The sequence below is a fragment of the Anolis sagrei genome, chromosome 4 (genome assembly GCF_037176765.1).
Source record: "Anolis sagrei isolate rAnoSag1 chromosome 4, rAnoSag1.mat, whole genome shotgun sequence".
Classification (NCBI taxonomy): Eukaryota; Metazoa; Chordata; class Lepidosauria; order Squamata; family Dactyloidae; genus Anolis; species Anolis sagrei.
The window spans coordinates 133,644,860-133,666,420 of NC_090024.1; the positions used below are offsets into that span (position 1 = coordinate 133,644,860).

Consider the following 21,561-nt stretch of genomic DNA (forward strand, 5'->3'; position numbering starts at 1 on the left):
GAGGTCACAACAGAGTACCTGTGACCAGTAGAAGGGATGTTGTCAGCAAACCGTTTTTGTGGGTGGAAACACAGTGGTGGTGGCACAATATGCCCTTCAACCAATCAATTGTCTGGATACCAAAAGGGATCTTGGGCTACATTGGGGCATGCCCAGAGCAGTTTGACCAAGAGTACCATATATTTATATAAGCTGAGTTTTTCAGGCCTTTTTTAGTTTGAAAAAGCTCCCCTTGGTTTATACCCGAGTCAAAGTTATTTATCATTTTACTCTGTTACTATTATTATTTTATTACATTTATTACTTTGTTATTATTACACTTACATTTTTTACTCCATTATTTTATTACATTTATTATTTTACTTTATTCATTGTTATTATTACATTTATTTTACTTTACTGTTATTATATTTATTATTTTACTCTATTTATGATTATGATTATTACTTTTATTATTTTATTCTTCTTCTTATTATTATATTTTTATTTTACTCTATTATCACTGTTATTGTATTTCCATTATTTTACTCTATTATTTTTGGAAGGGTCCTTTTTATCAAGTAACTTTCTAAGCAATCTTCTTAGCTCAGATAAAGGGAAATGTGAAGCTTTAAGTTGTTATCAATGCGCCTCCTACCACTTTTCAATAGCTATCTTATAAGTCTTGCAGTATATTGTACTTCATACAGATTTATACTTCCTAAAGCCCCCAGGAAAATGCTGCAGTTTGAGGAACAGCCTAGCCTGTTTGCTATGAACTGATGCATGTTTTTTTATGAGGTTGCCTGTATAGAAAGCAATAGAGCAGAGCCATAGGAATGATTTAAGGAAAATACATCACAGCAAAATACCTGGGCAAAGCAGAGTAAAATGCCATCATTCCATAATGCAATTATTAGTATTTAAAGAATGCTTTAAAAGCCATGGACTTTGCATCAGTTTTGGCATGGCAATATTATTCATCTCTACAGGCTTTCCAGAAAACTCCAAGTTCCAATGTATCTTCCACGGGCCTCTTGGGAGCAGAGCCAGGTGCTACGAGGAGGAAATGTTTTATTTGGCAGAGGATTTAGTGAGTAGTGTCATCCCAAGCTCTCCCGCTGCCTGAAGGCAGAGAAGTACTGCTGCTGCCTGATCCTTAATTTGGCTCGCTGCCACTGCCCTCCACCTCCCTGTTCTTTTTAAAAGTGCTGACTTGGTCCTGCTAGCTCTGCTTAGGAAGTAGCTTGAAGAAGAGCTGCCACACAAGAGGGAGGGATCTAGTTGGCAGAGCAGTCAGCAAGGAAGAGCAGCTGCAACTATGGCTGCACAGGGAGAGATAGTTGGTGAGTGTGGGAAATGGAACAGGAAGGAAGTGGAAGTGGTAGAAGCGGCAGAGTGGAAGAAGGCAGCAGGCAGGGCAGCTAGAAGGATGGCAAAGAGGAGCACGCATGAATGGACAGGAAATGGAAAGCAAAGATATGGAGAAAAGATGGGTGACAACAGCAGAAAAATGAGTCAAAGGGATATGGAAAAGGAGGAGTCTGTGTGGGAGAGCAGGGAGTAGTCCAAGTCACGAGTCCTGGCATACAACTGTATTAGATAGGGGCTGTGGTGCTGAAGGATAGGGGCAGAATTCAAGGACTGCAGGCCATTTCAAATACAAGGAGTGTTGGCTTGGTTGGATCTTATTTTGCATCTGTTTGGATGGCAAGGGATAATCCATTGGCTGAGAACTAAATGAAGAAGGTAAAAACATCTTGATTGCTAGCAAGTGAGCTGATTAGCGTCATATAAAGGTCACGATTAACAGCATAAAAATAGGATAAAGCAAAGAATGATTCTACTTAAATTAAAATATTCAATCTGTACTCTGAACAAAATCACACCACCACATGTTTGGACTTCCCCCACTGTGATTGATATATGTTACTTGCGGCCTTCCTGTTTTGTTCTCATGAGCAAGCATGTTTTGAAACTGGTGCATGTTTTAACCTAAAAATAACCTATATGGCTTGGGTCCAGACTACCTGAAAGGCAAGATTTCCTAATATGAGACTGCCAGAGTATTTGGTTTTGTATTTCTCAGCGAAAGCCTTCTTTTAGTCCCGCCCACATCACAAGCAAGTTTAGCAAGGATGTAGAAGTCCTTCCCAGTTTCTGCTACTGAGCTGTGAAACCTTTTCCCATGCAAACCTAAGCCCACCTTTTTATGGAAATAAGCATTTAAACAACACTTTGTTTTATCCAGGCAGCCCTTCATTGCAGAAGGGTTTTAGTGGGGTGGGTACAACTTTTTTTGCAACCGTTATGTTGTAAATGCTCCTGATCCATTTTTATTCATTTCTAAATATGATTATTTATTTAATTCTTCCAAAGTTATTGTTGAAATTATTATTGATTTTGGTAGTATTCCATTTTAATGCACTTTGTAAGTCTCCTGCACATATGTAAGTAAACTGATGAACAAAACCAAATATGACTCCTATGTTTGACTTAAGTCAATTAGTGCATATACTCATGCATAAGTCAAAATTGTTTCGTTAAATTGACCACAAAACATGAGTTGAGTTATATATGTATCAATGTAAGTACCCTCTGCTCTAGTACCAGTTTGGGTCTTTTTTGAATGCCTGGGTGCCCATTTGACTACCACTGCTGCAACCTCCAGAATCCCCCCAACCCACACGAGACACATGCTAGCAACCCAATGGCTCACCTTCTGTACCATAATCCCTATGGTGCACCTTCCCTTCTGGGTCACTCAGAGTGGGGAAGGGATGGTCTACTCATGTGTAAGCAAGTGGAAGATCACTTTCCCTACCTTTACCCAAACCACCTCCCATCTGATGCATTCCTCTTTTCGGTTGGTGAGGCCCTGTTCCCATGCATTCCTCCTTTCTGGCTGATAACTGCCAGTGATGATTTAAGGTTTCTCTGGAGCCATTGCTGCCACTGTACAAAGGACTGCTGCCAAAACAGCCAGCCCTCAAGCTCGATGTGGTCATTCAGCCACCCAGAAGTGGCAGGAGAGGAGCACGCTATGCTGTTACTGCCAAAGTCAAAACAGGAGCAGGAGCACATGGTGGTTGGCTGAAGGAGGGTTGGAGGGTGGGAAGCAGTGTTAAGGTGCCACAAGTGTCAGAAGAACACCCCTCCTCTCTTTCCTTTTCTGCCATGGCTCCTGCTGCTGTGACCATTGCTCTGTTCTCCCCTTTGGAATGCTAGTTCCTGACTCAGGTGGAGGGCTCTATTGCTATGCACTGTATGGATGCATTGCACGTTGTGCCACTTGCATAGGGCTGGCTGGCTGTCTAGAAAGGAAGAGAGGGACTGACTGATTGAGGAAAACACTGGGGAAAGTAACCTTGACTCCTTCACAACCAAGGTTCTTCCTCCTTTTCTCTCTGTCCCATATTTGCACCTTATTCCTCCTTAACTCTCTGTGCCCACTCCCTCCATGCTCTCCCATTCTTCTCTTCTCTATGTACTGGACGCTGCAAATGACTATTACAAGTTGGAAGCAGCCTCTACTATTTCCCCCCCTCCCCGATGTGTTTGAGAGGGTGCTTGAACACATGTGCACATGGAGAAAGACATAGATGCCTCCCTCTCCGAGGCAGTTGTGGGGCTTCTCCCCTCCACCTGTCCATTGGTCATAACAAAATCCATAATTTTGACTTTAAAACCTGCCCTCAATATATACATGAGATTGATTTATACATTAGTATACATGGTAATCTGTGTAACATCAGCAATATATAGAGTTGCTTTATATGGTTCTCTCACCCTATTTTCTCTACCATAGTGTTGCAAGATAGATTTGACTGAGAGGTAACAATTGAGCCAAGTAATGGTTGCGACCAAGCAGAGATATGAACTTGGATCTCCCTATCTGTCCTCTCTGACTCAAAATGTTACACTATATTGACTCTCCCAGCTTAATGCTAGCTTACTATATGTGATACAAAGGCTGAAACATAGAGGTAGGGAAACAATACAAACAATTACTCTACTTAATTTGCATAATATAAAATTTGTATAATAAACTTAATTTACATATATCAAAATCCTCGTATGTGTGGGGGAGATGTTCCCACCCAGACTGCATTTACCTGAAAACAGTGAATTACTGAATTCCATTAAGTTACCTGAGTTCCAGTCCAAGCACACCACAGAGTTGTCTTGGGGAACTTAGAAATTCTCCAGGGTAAATCTATGGTATCTTCTGAGGAAAGCATACTATAGAATCGCCTAGCAAATTCCTAGAGAGACAATTTCCCCTGGATGTGGGAAAGTGAAACTGCAATAATGGTTTTCATGATTACAGGAGTCTTACCGTATTATATAAAATTAGCACCCAAATGTGTACAACAAAAGGATCTGTTGCATTTATTCCTACCACTTTGCTTTAAAAAAATGTCTGACAATACTGTTTTTACCTTGAGTCGACTGAGTAGATAAGTAAAATGGCTATGGTTTCTTTCAAAGATATTCATATTGCATGTAAATGAATGTGGGAATTATGGCAGAAATAAGAAATCACTCTGGAGCAGGTTCCTAAAGGATTTCCAGGACATGTTTGGTTTGCCAGTTTTAAGCAAAGGAGAACTGTATGCCCTCCCTTCTTCTGGAGGACAGTAGTGGCCATCATCACTGCTGTCATGTTTACATAATGCTTTAATGCCTAGCACTTCTTTTACCATAATCCCAGATTATTGTTCTGGCCAAAAAATCCTTTCAATTTCTTTTATCTGTTGGGAGTGAATGACAGCTCCAGCTACATCTCAGGCACCATTCTATCAGGAAGACATGCACAGGGCATGAAAAGCCAGGGATGGGGCAGATGTAAATGCTTATTTAATAGTTTGTTTTCAGGATCCCACTGGAACCTCAGGCCTCCAGGGATGTCAACCATGAACACAAGAGAACGAATTGATGATAGCAATTAGCAAACCCAAAGACCCTCTAGATTAGTGGTTTTCAACCTGTGGGTCCCCAGGTGTTTCGGCCTACAACTCCCAGAAATCCCAGCCAGTTTACCAGTTGTTAAACATCTGGGGACCCACAGGTTCAGAACCACTGCTCTAGATATCGTTGATGACCCTTTGTACTGACCAATCTCTAGATAACTTAACATTTCCACAGTTTCCTATACAGTATAATAATCAGTGGAAATATTTGCCACAGTACTTCAGTCAGTAGATGAGCAGGGCTTTAAAGATGAATAGTACAGAGTTATTGAGGATTTCTCTCAGGTCTTAATTAAGACCATGAAAATACCAAGTATATTATCAATGCAAGGTATTCAGAGTGTGTTAGTTTGAACTAATTTCTCCATCTGGTTCTTAACAGGCTGTAGGTTTCATTGAACTGTAGCTTAGTAGGAAGACAAGATCTCATCCAGGAACTCAAGTATTAGTAGGAAGAGGTACTGCTTTGGGATGATAATGGTGACGATGATTATATTTATTTATGTCTCACCTTTTCCCCGGTTTGAGTCTTAAGGTGGTTTATAGCAGATAAAACATAGTTTAACATTTCACAGCATACGAAAGTTGAGAGTTGTTTAAGTATTAAAAACATAAAACCAGTTCAAAACATTAAAAAGCTAAAAAGAGAATATTCAGGACCTAAACAAGGTGCATCCCCCCTATGCAATCATTCCTTGATGGTTTGTCCAGCAAAAATGTCTTCACTACCTATAGAAATACAGTAAAAAGGGTGCATGTTCAATTTCTCTGGGTAGGAAATTTTAGAGCCAGGGAGCAGGGCCTCACCCTTATTCCCATCACATGTACCTCTGAGAGTTGTGGGATAGAGAGAAGAACATTTCCAGAAGATCTGAAAACACAGCCAGGAAGTTGTTGATGAATGCCTTCATGTCCCATTTAACATGATTACCCTTATGAATGAGAGATTTCCAAATCTTTCCATCCTCAGCAGCCCCACTTAGATCTTGCAGACTAAAGGTTTTGGTTTCTCTGACTGAACCTATCCATTTTCTGTACAAGGTTCCAGAGGCAGGCTGGATTACAAAAGTGAGGCTTCCATAGTTTCCTTAACAGGTGAGAATGCTTAGTCATTACCAGGAGAACCAGGGCACATGTTACCACATAATTGATGACATTATATTCCACCCTGAATCTCCACCCAAGGGATAGGTAGATAAGAATGTCTCTGTGATTAAGAGTTGCACTGGAATAGAGTTAGATTCAACAATGAAACCACCAAGGAAGTGGAGGTCAGAGTTTTCCCCTACCATGGTATCGGGTCAATTGGTTTGTTCTGTGTAACATAACAAAAATCGGGGTAGAGAGGTAGATATAAAACATGTTGGATTCTTATCTACAGATATGTTTCCTTTTGTCAGTTACATTGCGAATCTTATTAATGTAACATAAAAAAGAAAAAGGTGGGGTTTCTGCACATATGGAGAAAATTTCAGTAGAACAAAATGATTACAAATCTTTCTAAAAGTTTCTTGCTTTACATTAAGAATTATTAATTTGTACACTGTTCTTACAATGCAACAGCAAACTGATGACAGATGGTCTCTGTCTTTACACTTTTTTCAGCCAAACAGTTATGCGCTTTCCTCCCCCCTATAGCATGTGATTGACCAATTAAAGCATGTAATATTAGCTCTTTACAGAACTTTTTATTCTAATAAAATCTGTCTAAAGCTTTGGGACTAATTAACAAGGAAACACATTATTCTAATACTTTTTGCACTCTTCTTTTCATTCACAAGAGTTCTGAAAGTTGGCAGCCATCTTACAGAAAATATTACAAAAGGTTGAGAGAACTGGGCGTGTTCTGCCTGGTGAAGAGAAGACCGAGGAGTGACATAACAACACTTTGTAAATACCACAAGGGCTGTAAAAGAGGGGAAAGTGTAGATTGGTTGTCTGCTGCCCAGAGGGCAAGACCAAAAGAATATTCTACAAGGACAATATATCTCAAAGTGGGCAAGAATTGGCTCTGTGGCATTTACATGATGCACTGAGCTATCTCACCACCAATGCTGGATACAGCTGCTTAATACAGTTGGACTTCATGTAAGGGAAGGTTGAAGAATGCTCTGGAGTTTCTCCAAAGCTCCAGAGTAGCTCTTTACATTGGGATAGTGTGGATATCTGCACTGGTTCTGACTTGGAACCAGCTCTGATATTCATACTGGTCAGTGCCACCATCCTGCTTTACTTGTGCTCTGTGGCATGGGGAAAACAGAGGGGTACCTGTGTCATGTTGCCACAGTCAGTGTGGTCATGGAGTTCCAAAGAGTTCCTGGCCACCCCAGGTGCCTTTGCTGATATAAGCCTGAGTGACTTGGTGGAGCCCAGAAATGGCCAGAAGATCTTTGGACCTCCATGGCCACAGCTATGGCAACAACAACACAGGTGGCCAAAACATCGGGGGCTGTCTAGTGGGTACAAATCTAATTTGGCCTCACTGGATGGTCTAGTGGGTAGTGTATCTGCCCCTAGAATCAGTCCGGAGGACTGCCACTCTGGACCAGCCCCATGGGCAGTGGTCTATGTAGATGTGCCTCTGGTCTACTCGTTTTGCATCACAGGGGGCTAGTTTTTGATTGAACATTTGAAGAAAATCCTTGAAAGCAGGAGCAGATTGACAGTGAAACCAATTTTCCAGAGAGGTAGTAGCCTCCTTCCCTGGATGTCTTCAAAAAGAGCTTGGATAGCAATCTGCTAGGGATGATCTAGTTCAATTTACAGTATTGAGACAAGGGAAGGGGAGAAGATTTTGATTTGATGGCCTATGAGACCTCTTCCAACTTTATGATCCTAACTATATTGCCATACAACATCCCACCCCTGCTTAAGCCTCCCTTACATTAAAGGATTCCACACCCAGTATAATGTTTTCATGAGGTTTTTTTTAAAGGACATGTCTTCTGTAACATTTTCTTCTTATAACCATTGCTGCCAACAGTGGAGAAAGATAAATCCACTGATCTTTAGAAACTCCCAAACTGGAAAGACTACTTTTGTACAAAACCCGTTGAATTTATTCAGCTTGAAACTTGGTAGATTTTATTTCCTTTCAGGGATAAATATCCTTGAGCATTTCATCAAATTCTGCCTCTCAAAAATCATTTCCTGAAGCTTGAAAATCTAATGCAATTTAGACAAAAAGAAAAATTAAAGAAATAGCTACTTGCTAATTTCCAGTGCTAATTAAAGGGGTGGCTGGAGATCTGGATTTCTGAATCAAGTTTTGGATTTAGACCAGGTCAAGTTTGGAGGCCCCTTAATCAGATCAAGAGGAATTAGGCTGTCTTCCAAATTAGATTCTGAATTAAATCTTTCCAGCAGTACACACCCTTATTTTTATTACTTCTTCCTCCTTGAAAATAAGGCTTATCCTCTCTCATGCAAAATTGTGTATGAAAGTGAGGGAAAGAGGGAGTATAATAATTACATTTCTGCCGCATACTTTAGGACAGATGTTCACAAAACAAATGTCCACATTTTTAAAGGGGTGGGCTGGGGGTTGAATCAGAGAAACAACAGATTTTTAGCTTGATAACTGGGGAAAATTCCTGAACAGATTAGTCAATTGGTCTATGAGCACCTGTAACCTCATCACATGGGGTTTCCCCCCTGTCCTAGGACTCTATGGAGACACAACCAGGATGGAGAGTGAAGGAGCCCATCACATGATGCAGGGCTACTTTTTGCAGGACTCCATCCCAGCTCAGTTTCAAAAGCATGTTTAGAGGCTGCCCTGAGAACACGGATGACTCACCATGTTCTCATTCAAGAAACCGGGGACATTACCGGATGAAGCCGGAAGCAGATGGGAAACTGTGTGTGATGGTAAGGGGATTATGTGGGGAGCTGTCTGATAGTTTATCCCACTGTCCCACAGATTCCTCTGCTGTCCCACGGCTTATGGACCTCCATCCGATGAGGTCCCTGGATAAGAATACATTGCTTACTCAAAGGCAAAGCACTTTCATCAAATGTAAATAATGTCTGATAAACTGTAAGCCCTTTTAAAAATATGAAGTTATTAGTTTTAATATATCATGGTAGTTGCATGTGACAAGCCGTACTGTATGTTAAAGATGCCTTGGAAGAAGTATTGGCAAAATGTATGTGAGTTGAATGTTACACATATAGTTGAACAACTACACAAAACATCAGACTGTTTCAGACTGGAGGGAGGTCTCCTATAGGGTACCACATAGCTAATCTATAGGTCATTTGCTAATCAATATTTTTATGACTGACCTGTATGAGCTGGCTCAGACATATAGCCCTGAAGGAATATGTCCTCCACTTCCTTGTTAAATTGATGCTTATATTAAGAAGCGTAGTATATCTCCCAAGACTGAACCTTATATTTGCAATATGTTGCAAAACACTTTAGGTGTTATGCCTCTATTCACAAATCTGTGTCTCCTCCTTGTCGCCTGGACATTCCTACAATCTATCTCCTGGCCCAAATCTTGCTGAGGTTATCCAAACACCCCTATCAGTTGTTACTGCTCCGGTTAGTGCTAGTCAGACACCTTCTCCCCGCAGGAATCCCCTGTGCAAATAATGGGATTCTATCATAATCACGCATCTGTGAACTGATTCATATCAATGGCATAAGTATACTTCACTTGGCACAGCATCATCTTGAATGTCTCACCAAACTGTAGTCTGTTATTACAGACTAACTTATCAGATAAAGAAAACTCAATTTTCACTTGAACCTTTAAAATATTGTTGTTTACTCATGTAAGAAACTGTTTTAACCAAGAAGGGAGTGTCTTTTTCAAGTTATTAACATGAACATTTGTTCTTGCATTTTTTTTCTATGTTTACCTGATTAAGTTTCAATCTTGGTTGGAAAACCATGTTCAAAGAGTCATCACCAAATGGTTGTGCTTCAGACCAGAAGGAAGTTTCAAGAGCCACAAGAGTTCTGTCCTGGAGTTGACACTCTTCAATATTTGTTTCAATGGCTTAGATGATGAATAATGGGGATCAAGTTTGCAGCTGATACAAAACTTCTTGAACGAGGATTTGCAAAGAGCACAATCATAAGCAATCCCATGGGAGAAGAAAATAGGAAATATATGAAAAGGCCAGTGTGGTTGCACAGCAAACTTAAGGAGGAAATAAAAAGGAAAAATTGTATGCATAAAATTAATGGAAGGAGGGCCAAATCACCAAGGAAGAGGACAGATGTGCAGCCCAAGCCTGCATGAATAGTACTAATGAAAGCTAATGGTCAGAATAGGCTTAGATTGGCTTGGCAAGCAAAGAGATACAAAAAGGATTTTAAAAAAGATATATTCAAGACAAGACAAGAGAAAAACCAAGGAGACACTGTTTAGTAAGAAGAGCAAAATGGTAACAGATCGTAATAAAAAGGCAGAACCACTCAATAATTATGTGCTTCGGATTTCTCCCAAAAAGGGAACTGTATACTTCTAAGGAACAGCTGAGACCTTGGCAAGAGATTTGCATTGCAAATCAAGCTGGACAGGTAGGTTAGTCAGGAGTCTCCCAACTAACCTAAATGAGTTCAAATCTGCAGGGCCAGATGAACCATATCCCAGAATACTGAAGGAACTTGCTGATGTACTCTCCAAACCACTTGCCTTCATTCTTGAGAAATCTTGGAGAACAGATTGGTTTAGTCTTCTGAAATGCCAGAGGACTGGAGAAGGGCAAACATTTTCCCTCCCTTCAAAAAAAGGCAAAAAGAAAGATGCAAGAAAATACAGTCTAGTCTGTCAAAATAGTGGAACAGATTATACAGGTTCCACTTAATCCTGGAAAGAAGTGACTGGTGGAGTGCTGCAGGCTTTGGTCCTTGGCCCAGTATTGTTCAACATCTTTATTAATGACTTGGATGAAGTTTTAGAGGGTATGCTTATCAACTTTTCAGATGACACCAAATTAAGGAATTTCTCAACAGTGAGAGTTGTTTGGCAGTGGAGTCAATGGGCTAGAGTGGTGGTGGGATTTCTTTTTCTGCATGGCATGAAAGAACTTAAACAGCTACCTGTTGGGGATGACCTACCTGGATTTCCTGAACTAAATGGGGACTGGAGGGCAGGGGCGGGGTGGGGTTTAGACTCGATGGCCTATGCGGGATCCATCAAGTACTGTAATTGCTTTCCTGAAATCCAAGAATATACCATATTTCCATTTTCAAGGCTTTAAACCTGTAGATTTAAGCTTTCACTGAAAGTAAACTAAAAAAACCCCCAAATAGATCTGGAATGGATATTACTTTCAAAGATACTCATTTAAAGGAATAGAACTTCTGTGAAAAAAAAATAGTGAGGTAAGCATTCAATATTATGATACAAGGCTAGAAGGGTTTTGGTTTTGGGGCTTTCCTCAATATTATCACAGCCTTACTGTCTCAGGCCACAGTAAGGAATCCCCAGCCTATGGCATTTTAAATCCAAGCTAGCACCTTTTCACAAAGCTCCCTTGTCCTCAGAATAAAGGAAGGAGTGGAGAGAGCTGCCAGCAAAAGGAGTGGCCATCCAGCTGCATCTCAGTCTACAACACTTTGCCTTCACTGTCCTTTTTTGAAATCAGCTTGACCCTCACCTTGCCCAGTTTCAGGCTCATCGATCCTTAAAACAATGACTGAAGCTACCTTGTAACACCTTCTTAGATATGCATCCCATTTTTTAAAAGATTTTTTTCTTTAAAAAAATCCTTTAGCAAAATAATCTAAAGAGAACGAAGAAATATTGCTATAAGATATTTGAAAAGAAAAGAAAAACCAAATCTGTGCTTCAATATTGCTAAATATTGCTCCATAAAAGAATTTGAGGTGTCAACTAAAACACAGAATTGCAGAGTTGGAATAGAATTGTAGAGATGTGGTCCCTTGAACTAAAGTAATTGGGTATATGTGTGTGGGGGAGGGGGGAGGGAGAAAATGGGGCTCAGAAAAGAATATGGAGTTGCATGCCCCCACTGGATTACTGAGCCATGTACATTCTCAATATTTGCTTACATGGAAGTAAGTTTCATTCATCTTACCAAGGTCTACATTTATGTAAACATGCCTGATATGACAATCTTCTTTGGGCCATGTCTACCCTCATTCAATTAATTTGGGCTAGACCATTCTGGAGCTGTGCCAATACTGCTTGGGAGATTCCCCAAAGCTCTAGGAACTGAAATTCCTGAAATTCTGGCTCATCACTTCCAATTTATTATCACATCCATCCTGTGTACTATCTTAGGCAGACTATAACTGGTTAAAAGTCATACTCTGTAAACATATAATGGTGCAATACTATATATATATATATATAGAGAGAGAGAGAGAGAGAGAGAATGTCCCAAATGAAAGCATATTTGTAAATAATGAAACAAACAAACACACAAACACACCTAAACCATGCAGCCATTAAGGAGTCTATAATAAGAATATTTAAGGCTTTTCAATAAGAAGGTATTAAAACAGTTCCTGCAGTACAAGAGTCAACCTAACATGTTTGATTAAAGGCATTTACATTCTCTGAGCATAATCACTTATGTGATCCAACACATTGGTACAGCAAATCATTTGCCCTGGGAGGTAACCTTTATGGGCCTATGTATGTCACTGATTATGATACAGGTTTAGGATGATAAAGGGCGGTACAATAGGAACAGCAGCATTCCCATCCTAATTACCTCCAGATGTTTCAGATTTTAATTCACATCAGATCTAGCAAACATGAGTAATGATTAAGAATTCAGGGAGTTATAGTTCAAAATATCTGTAGGTTGTTAAAGGCTGAGTTAGGGCACTGGAACTAGAATTACTATCCCTACATAGCATCTCTTGTATTCTAACTTTATATCCATACACTAATGTTTACTTTTTTAAATGTTTGTATTTGCTTTGTTTTACATTTTGATTCTGTGGTTGTTCGAGTCCCTGAGGGGAGAAAGGTAGGATATAAATAAAGTTGATGATGATGATGATGATGATGATGATAATAATAATAATAATAATAATATGCTTCTAGGGTGACCTTGATCCACATCTGCATTCCTAAATAGCTCAGTTATGTTTTGCAGGGTGACCTTGAGATATGTTTGCATTTTTACATAGGATCCATTATGCATATAGGGTGACCCTGAACCATGTCTGTATTCCTACACAGGATCCATTATTCTTGCAGGGTGACCCTGAGCTACATTTGCATTCCTACATATGATCCATTATGCTTACAGGGTGATCTTGAGCCATGTTTGCATTCCTATATAGGATCCATTATGCTTACAGGGTGACCTTGAGCCAAATTCAAATCTCTGCATAGGATCCATTATGCTTACGGGGGTGAACTTGAGCCAGATTCACAACTCTACATAGGATCCATTATGCTTACAGAGGGACCTTGAGCCAAGTTCAAATCTCTACATAGGATTCATTCTGCTTGCAGGATAATTCTGAACCAAATTTGCTTTCTGATTGAGGATCAATTAGGCTTGCAGGATGACCTTGAGCCATCTTTGCATCCCTATATAGGATCTATTATGCTTACAGGGTGACCTTGAGCCAGGTTTTCATCCTCAGGTAACATTAATTAAACTTGGAAAATGACCTTGAGCTAGGTTTGTATCCCTGCATAGGATATATTAAGCTTTCAGGGTCACCTTGAACAAGGCTTGCATCCCTACACAGCATCCATTATTTTGCAGGGTGACCTGGAGCTATCTGCAGTCTGTCAGTCTGGCTTAGCTAACAGAGATGATGTAATGATGAACCTGGGGCTGGGAAGGACCAAATAGGCCAATATCAGCTCACTATAGAAAACACACAACTAAAAAAATGTTGCTTCCAATTGTTCTGATCCAACATTGCTTTGCTAAATGACCTAAAAGGTTATTTCAATAAAAAATAGTACCTAGATGATAATTGTGATTACTGCAAAATTGCTTGTTGCTAAAAATCTTCTTGCATGCCTCCTAAAATATATCTGACTATAAAGAGCAGTTACTATGATGCGAGTTCCTTCAGGAAACTGAAGAGAAATGTAAATGTTTCTAATGAGATAGGAATTGTTTGCTTCTAAAATAGTAAATTTGGTAGTGGAAAATGTCAAAGAGGCAATTCGCAGTATATAATAGAGCTAAACCAGTTTGATTGCAATGTTTCATATTTTTCACATACTATTGAAAGAGAAAGCAACGTGTGCCTTTGTTTGAGGGAGATCTTTCTTTCTTTGCATCATCTCTAATTTTTCAAAAAACTAGCTACCAAAAAACAATATAAAATAGAGCATTGAATTATTTGAGGGATGGGGAACCTTCCTGGCAGAACTTCTTTGACAACCCCCTTTTCTTCCTGCCTCTTCCCATAGCATGTAGGGCAAAACCCATCACTCCCACATCAGAACACTGGCTAGCAAAGCAAACTTTTATTGTAGTCAGCTAACAAGCAAACCTCTTTCTAAGCAGTTTTGAGGGAAAATAAGAGCATACAAATCCCACGGGAGGGACAAAAATCTTACAACGTAAGGGAGACCAGCATCTTCCCCTGAATACTTTGGCTTTGTTGTTGAACTCTGCGCAGGCTAGCGATATAAAATTTCCTGGTATTTTGAAACCATGGCAAATGATATTTTTCTTTCATTTTTTTCAGGAAAAATAGAATTTTAAAGAAATTTGAAAACAAAGTACCCTTTATAGAATTAAAAGCCTTTTGTTACTTCAGGAAAATAAAATTAAAAAAGCATTAAATATAGCTTGGGTTAGGTAAAAACCAAATTTTATATATCAAAGGTATAGTTTATTCAGAAAATCATTACAAATGGAATTCACTTTTAAAATTTTTTGTTGTTACAAATCAAGCTACAAGGCCTATAATTGTAAGGAGCACTTGATTTATAAGGAACCTCTTTGCATTTGACAGTTTATGAGGATCAGGCCAAAATTTAAACACAATTTAAAATAGAAAGACACCATGGGCATCAGTAAAACAAAAACAAAAATCTCCTCTAGTCTTCTAAGCCGATGTATTCCCATAAAATGAAATGAGAAAAGGAAACCAAGACCAGAAATTGCAACAATATGAGATGATATGCATTGTCTTACATAAAAGTCTGCTTGATATATGGTTCTTAGAGATAATTTGGAGGGAGTAAATGTGTGAACACTTCAAATATTTTATTCATAATTCTAAAAGAATATATTCTATATTTCATTTTTTCTTTTCTCCCATCAAAAAATGGCAACAGAAAAAAAGGGAAAACACATTTCCCACCCTCCTGTCTCTGACCCTGATAACCTCCACAGCACATCAGCCTGAAGCATGCACAGATAGCTCAGAAAGCCTAGAGAAGTCCCACCACCTGCAAACATTCAGAGTATATTACTGAGCTTGCAAGCTAGAGTCATCACTTTTCTGTACCACCATCCAGAAACTTTCATTCTGCAGGTATCTCCCCTTGCATCAAAGACAACTCCCAAAAGAGTGGAAATCCTACACCCAGGCAACATTATCTCCTGTTCTGCATGCTCTCAAAAATTCAGCCCTTCACAGATGTTATCCCTTGGCATGCAGCAATAGCCTAAGAGCAGAGGCACCTTCAAGAGAACAGAGACCCAGCACTACCCCAGCTGCAGAGTCAGATGCTCTCCACATAGAGAAACCTCATTATAGCCACACCACAAGGTCCACTGTTATAAAAGCTTCTCAAATGCATAATAGCTTGCTGTAGCAGAAATATCTTTATCAGATATTTCAATGGAAAGCTAGTTTCAGCAGAGTTTTTAAAAAATGGCAATGGGCACCGCCTACTAGTGGCTCAATTAAATGCATTTTTCAGCAGAATACAACAGTTAAACATTCTGACCCTTCAATGGAACCAATGGGTTCCTCTCACACAGCATGGTTTCTCTTCCCAGTTTCTACCAGCCTGCCTTGGTTCCTTGTGACCAGACAGGCACTTACCCACCCACACATAGTTATTCCCTCAATGTGCTGGCCTGGCAGGCTGCCTCGTTCCTGAGCAGTCCATGGTGTACAACTTGCACCAGGACATTTGCAGGCTCCAGCCTGCATCATGCCAAGGGATCAAGGTCCATTCATGCAGAGTGAGATGAGTCCAAGTCACTCCCACACCTCTGTCCATATGGCTCGGGTATGGTATGAGGGGCTGGTGGGAGGGTGCAGCACGAACTCGCCTACCTGTTTATTGGTGTATTTCTGAGGGTTGGTGCGGTAGCTGTAGTCTGAGTACTGCTCTGAGCCTGTGGAATTGCTGTCTCCAGTGCCCACAAACGTATTGGTGGCTGGCAGGTCCTGTACTACCTGATGTTTCTTGGAAGCAGATGGTGACTGGGGCTGGAGCTGGATAGAAGGAAGGGGAGAGTTGGAGCGGTAGTGACGGCCCAGGTCAGGGCTCCCAGGTGGGTAGTTAAGAGGCAGGTGGATGCGGGGACTGTCACTGACCGAATCACTCATAAGGTTGAATTTAAGAGATTTCTGCAAGCCAGTCTCTTCTTCATCCTCGGCTGGTTTGGGTGGCTTGGGAGATTTACTCTTTTTTACCTTACTCTTGGCTTTGTTCCCCTTATTACCTTGTTTGGGAGCATACAGATCTTTGGTTTCCTTCTTACCAGCTTGGTAGCCACTCTTAGCCTCTTTTTGACGGCAGTAGCGCACTAGTACTACAAGCACAATAACCAGGGTGACAGCTACTATGCCTGCAATGACACCAAAAAGGATGTTGCTGCGTTGCTTTCTACGCTCGTATTCAGGGTCACCAGCAATGTCAATCTCAAGGGGGGTGTCCAAACTGTGTCCCACTAAAATCTCCAAAACCGTGCGGTTAGTCAGTGTCTCATTGACATAGAAATGGACTAAAGCTGTGCCATGTCGAGATGGTTTGCCCTTATCATTTACACGAACAACCAGGCGGTGAAGGCCGTGGTGCTTGCGGAGGATTTCCTTTTCCAGTGTGATGTTTCCACTCTGAGGTGAAATCTTGAAAAGCTCATAAGGATTTCCACCAGTGATGCTGTACTGCAGCTCAGCATTGATCCCAGAGTCAATGTCTTCAGCTCCAACACTCATGACCTGCTGGCCAGGACTAGTGTGGGGAAGGATATGCTTGTAGGAGGCATTGGATGGAGAGATGATGACCGGTGCATTGTCATTCTCATCAAGTACATTTATCGTTACCCCCACATAAGCAGATCTGGGTGGATCACCCCCATCCACAGCTTTAAGTCGGAAGGTATAAGTACTCTGCCGTTCACGATCAAAGGAGATGCTGGAGAGGATGGTGCCAGTACCATTCTGGATGATAAAATCACCATTGTCCTGCTCCACTGAGAGCTGAATAAAGGCATTCTCCCCTTTGTCTGCATCAATTACTGTCACCATGCCCACTGGACTCAAGGGTGGCATGTTTTCCATAACAGAAAAATTGTAGCCACTTAGCATGAACTTTGGGTCATTGTCATTGCGGTCCATGACATTGATGGCAACTGAGGCAGTTCCCTTGCGGCTAGGGGTACCCTTGTCAGCTGCAACCACCAAAAATTCATAGCGCTCTCGTTGCTCCCTGTCCAACACGGTTTTCACTCTGATTTCACCGGACTCTGGATCAATGGAGAATATACCTTTGGATGAAGGCTCTGCCACTAAGGAGTACACCAATTTAGCATTGGACCCACTGTCTGCATCAGTAGCACTCACTTCCATCACCAAGTCATCTGGAGAATTATTTTCAGGAAAGGCCACTTCTGTTGAACTCTGACTGAAGACTGGATCATTGTCATTAACATCAACAACCTGCACTTTGAGGGAGTTGGTGCTGGACAAGGGTGGATTGCCAGAATCTACAGCCACAATTTCAATAACATATTCTTTCACTGCCTCATAGTCCAGTGGTGTTGTAGTCTGCAGAAAGTACTTCTTTTTGCTGTCACTGCCCGTGTCACTGGCTTGTCGCAACTGAAATGGTACATCACCAGCCACCACACAAGTAACCACGGCATTCTCACCCTCGTCTCGATCAGACACTTGTACTAATGCAACAGGTGTTTCAACTGGTACATCTTCTGAAATATTGGCCATGCCATCCTGGTGGGTGACCAGTCCAATTCCACGAATTTCAATGGATGGGGCATTGTCATTAGTATCCTTGATGGTGATAACCACTTGAGCACGGGCAGTTTTGGGATTGGCCCCCTTATCCTTAGCCATCACTGAAAACCTGAGCACATTAACATCTTCGCGGTCAACAGGACCCTGTACCGTGATGAGTCCAGTGGCTCTGTCCAGGCGCAGCAGTCGGCGAACCATATCTGAAGCCTGATGGAAGGAATAGTCAATCTCAGCATTGGCACCCTGATCGGAATCATTGGCCTTTACCTACAATGAAAATAGAAAGTACATAGGTGAATATATTGTGCTTGAGATAATCTATCTTGTCAACCTTAAGTGCAGTAGTCTACCCCTTGCATTTAAAACAGCAGTATAAAATCCAGCACTATAATATCCTATCCTATAATATCCAGCACTGATCCAGAACTATAATATCCTATAGTATACCAATTCCAGATGTATCAGTTCACTGCAGCTCCTCCTCCTCCTAAGTGACCATGCAAACTATGAAGGCATGGAACATACCAATCAAACACCAGAAGTATCACACCTTTTTCTGCTTGTGGCCCATTGTTAGGTTAAACAGATGTTCTTGCAGAATTACTATCTAAAAAGCAATAGACAGCAGACAAATCAAAAACTCCTGGTAGACCTCTACTAATTTGAAGTAGACTGAAAAGGCTTCTGAATTACAATTGCCTAACAATAAGAACAGAAATTGTAAATGAGAATGAATTTAACTTTCTAGTTTGATGAAAGTGAGGAAGAACAGCAGTAGTATTTTGTATGAAAGGATCATAAACTCAATTCTGATAATGAAAACAAATGCTTGGGCTAAATATGTGCCCAGAGGCCTCCTTTTCTTTCAATTTAATAACATGAGTCAAATTCAAGATGGCGCACCTCAGATTCCTAAGTAATAACAGAGGGAGTGTTACAAGGTTGCCTGATCCTGACACAAATGGCATTTAAACATTTATGCACTGCTGGACTTGGACTGGGGAGAACCAAATTTATATTTTTCCCAACACCCCAAAGTGTTGGGAAAAATAAAATTTATGCTAGATCACATAAAAGTTTTGTCTACTGTGACATCTTGGTTCCACCAAGCAGGTGGCTCTGGGAAAATTTGGATGCATCCCCTCTGAACATGAAGATGCCAGTTAACCAATGCCCAACAAACATATTCCCATTAACTTGGTGCAATGTCCATTTGCATCCTATTTATATTATTTTGTTTTCCTGATTATAGTGAAAGATTAATTTCATTGGATGACCACAAGTTATATTCGGCAGAATTGTTAGGGGAGACAAATAGAAGAATCATTGTCTCTTATATTTTCTCAACATCAGAAGACATTCCATAACTATTCATCATGTTTTCTCTCATGTCTTTTCTAAAGTCTGAATTTTTAGGGTTTCCTCATGAGGGAATGTGCTCTAACTTAGATCTTTTGGTTGTTTTTTGTGCCATTTGGAGAAACAAATCGATAAAATAAATAAATACAAAACATAAGCAGAATCTTGTGAGACCAGACTGAAGGCCTATCAGGTTCAATGCAATGAAGACAATGGTTGATAATGTGCTCCAGATTGGCTAATTTTTGGAGGATTATTTTAATTAGAAGATGAGTAACTTATGTGCTGAGCTCTTTAAGAACTTTCAGGTGAATACCTAAACAGTTCAGGACCTGGCTATGTTCGTGATAACATCTTCCCCTACGAACCAACACGAGCCCTTAGATCAGTGGTTCTCAACCTGGGGTCCCCAGATGTTTTTGGCCTTCAACTCCCAGAAACCCTAACAACTGATACACTGGCTGGGATTTCTGGGAGTTGTAGGCCAAAAACATCTGGGGACCCCAGGTTGAGAACCACTGCCTTAGATCATCTAGAGGTGCCCTTCTCGGTGGTGACCCCATGGCTCTGGAACTCTCTACCAAGGGAGATCAGACTGGCATCTACCCTGTCCATTTCCCACAATAACCTAAAAACATGGATGTTCTGTTGTGCTTTGGATTACACAGTTCCAAAGAATTGGCCCAATGTTATCTTAGTCTTGGCACTTTAGCCTGGCCCTCCACTCTATAATTCTGACATTTTAAGGCCCAAGGACATTATCCTCCCAGCCCTGTCTTACTGAATTTTGCAGTTTCCCTTAGCTTTATCTAGGAATTTTTGCACAAACTCTGAGCCCTCTGATCTCAGCATTTTTATTGCACAGCATGGTACTGTTTTATGTTATGCTTTATTTTGATATGTTCTTATTTTGTTTTGTTTTGATTTTATGTTTTAATTCTGTGCTCTTTGGACTTGTCCCTATGTAAGCCGCCCTGAGCCCCTTTGGGGAGATGGAGGCAGGGTATAAAAAAATAAAATTATTGTTGTTGTTGTTGTTATTATTATTACTACCTGATTTGTCAATGAGATATTGAATTTTCCCCCTGGTCACTATTGTTTACCGAAGCTCCTCATGTTCCCCTCTGGGAAATATCAGTTCATGCTTGGGTATTTTCCTGTAGTTTTTTAGCAGTGAAGACTGATGGAAAGAATTCACTGAGCACCTCTGCAATATCTTTTGCTCTCTTACATTATCCAGTGATCCAGCTGCCTTCGGCTTGCTTTCTGATCTTGATGTATCATTCTAATGCAATGTATTCCCCCAACTCCTTGTTTGCATCTTTAATTTTCTGGTCTGCTAGTTTATGTCCTTATACGTTCACTTTATTTGGTCAAGACCTCCAGTTTCTGAACAAAGCCTCTTATAAATCTATGCTGGTGACTTCTTAAACTATGTACTCCCTTTTCTCACCTGTGGCATGTGTACTAGCTGAGCTCTATTGATGTGGTTTTGAGCAGGATGCATTATGATTTTTTCTTTTTGATTTTTTTTACCATTTCCCTCACATGAGAGACCCTGTCTCTTTTGAAGTTTACTAGGACAGCATTGGAGTTCCTTTACACTTTCCCATTTATATGGAAATTAAATTAATTAGCATTACAGTAAGAAATTTTGTTCATAATTTCTATAACTTACTATTGAAGTTCTCTGTAATTTCAAGATAGTAACACAATCTTTATCTGCTGCCACCAAGGATAATTGCATACAGTGCATTAGTTGCAAACACAGCTGTCCACAGAAAACATGCATGTCTGGAAACCAGCCAGGCTCTTATGTTCTTGATCCAAAGCCCAGGTGAAGCTTAAGGCTGAGAGGAAGCGTTTCTCTTTCCATGATTTTCTAGTGCAACTAGTTTGACTGGTTGAGTAGCGAAGCCACCTCTCCCATCCTGGTATGCCAAGAATTTGCCAAGAAAACTAGTTTGAAAACCCAGCTGAGCAGGTTTCAGGGACCCAGCAATAGCAAGGAAGTGAGACTGTACTAAAGCTTTGGATCAACCAGTGAAGTGACTCTGCTAATGGGGATGGGAGGCATTTTTGCTCCATCCCCTTGGGCATAAAAGAGGTCCTGACATC

General features: G+C 40.6%; 1 protein-coding gene across 5 annotated transcripts in view; it reads right to left on the bottom strand.

The window, feature by feature from the left end:
• Positions 1-21,561, bottom strand: part of PCDH1 (protocadherin 1) — a 142,955-nt gene that overhangs the window by 95,586 nt on the left and 25,808 nt on the right. For all 5 annotated transcript variants that reach the window (XM_060774266.2, XM_060774265.2, XM_060774268.2 and 2 more), the window contains exon 3: positions 16,159-18,351. In XM_060774266.2, the coding sequence (XP_060630249.1) occupies positions 16,159-18,351 (2,193 nt within the window). The remainder of the gene's footprint in view (positions 1-16,158; positions 18,352-21,561) is intronic.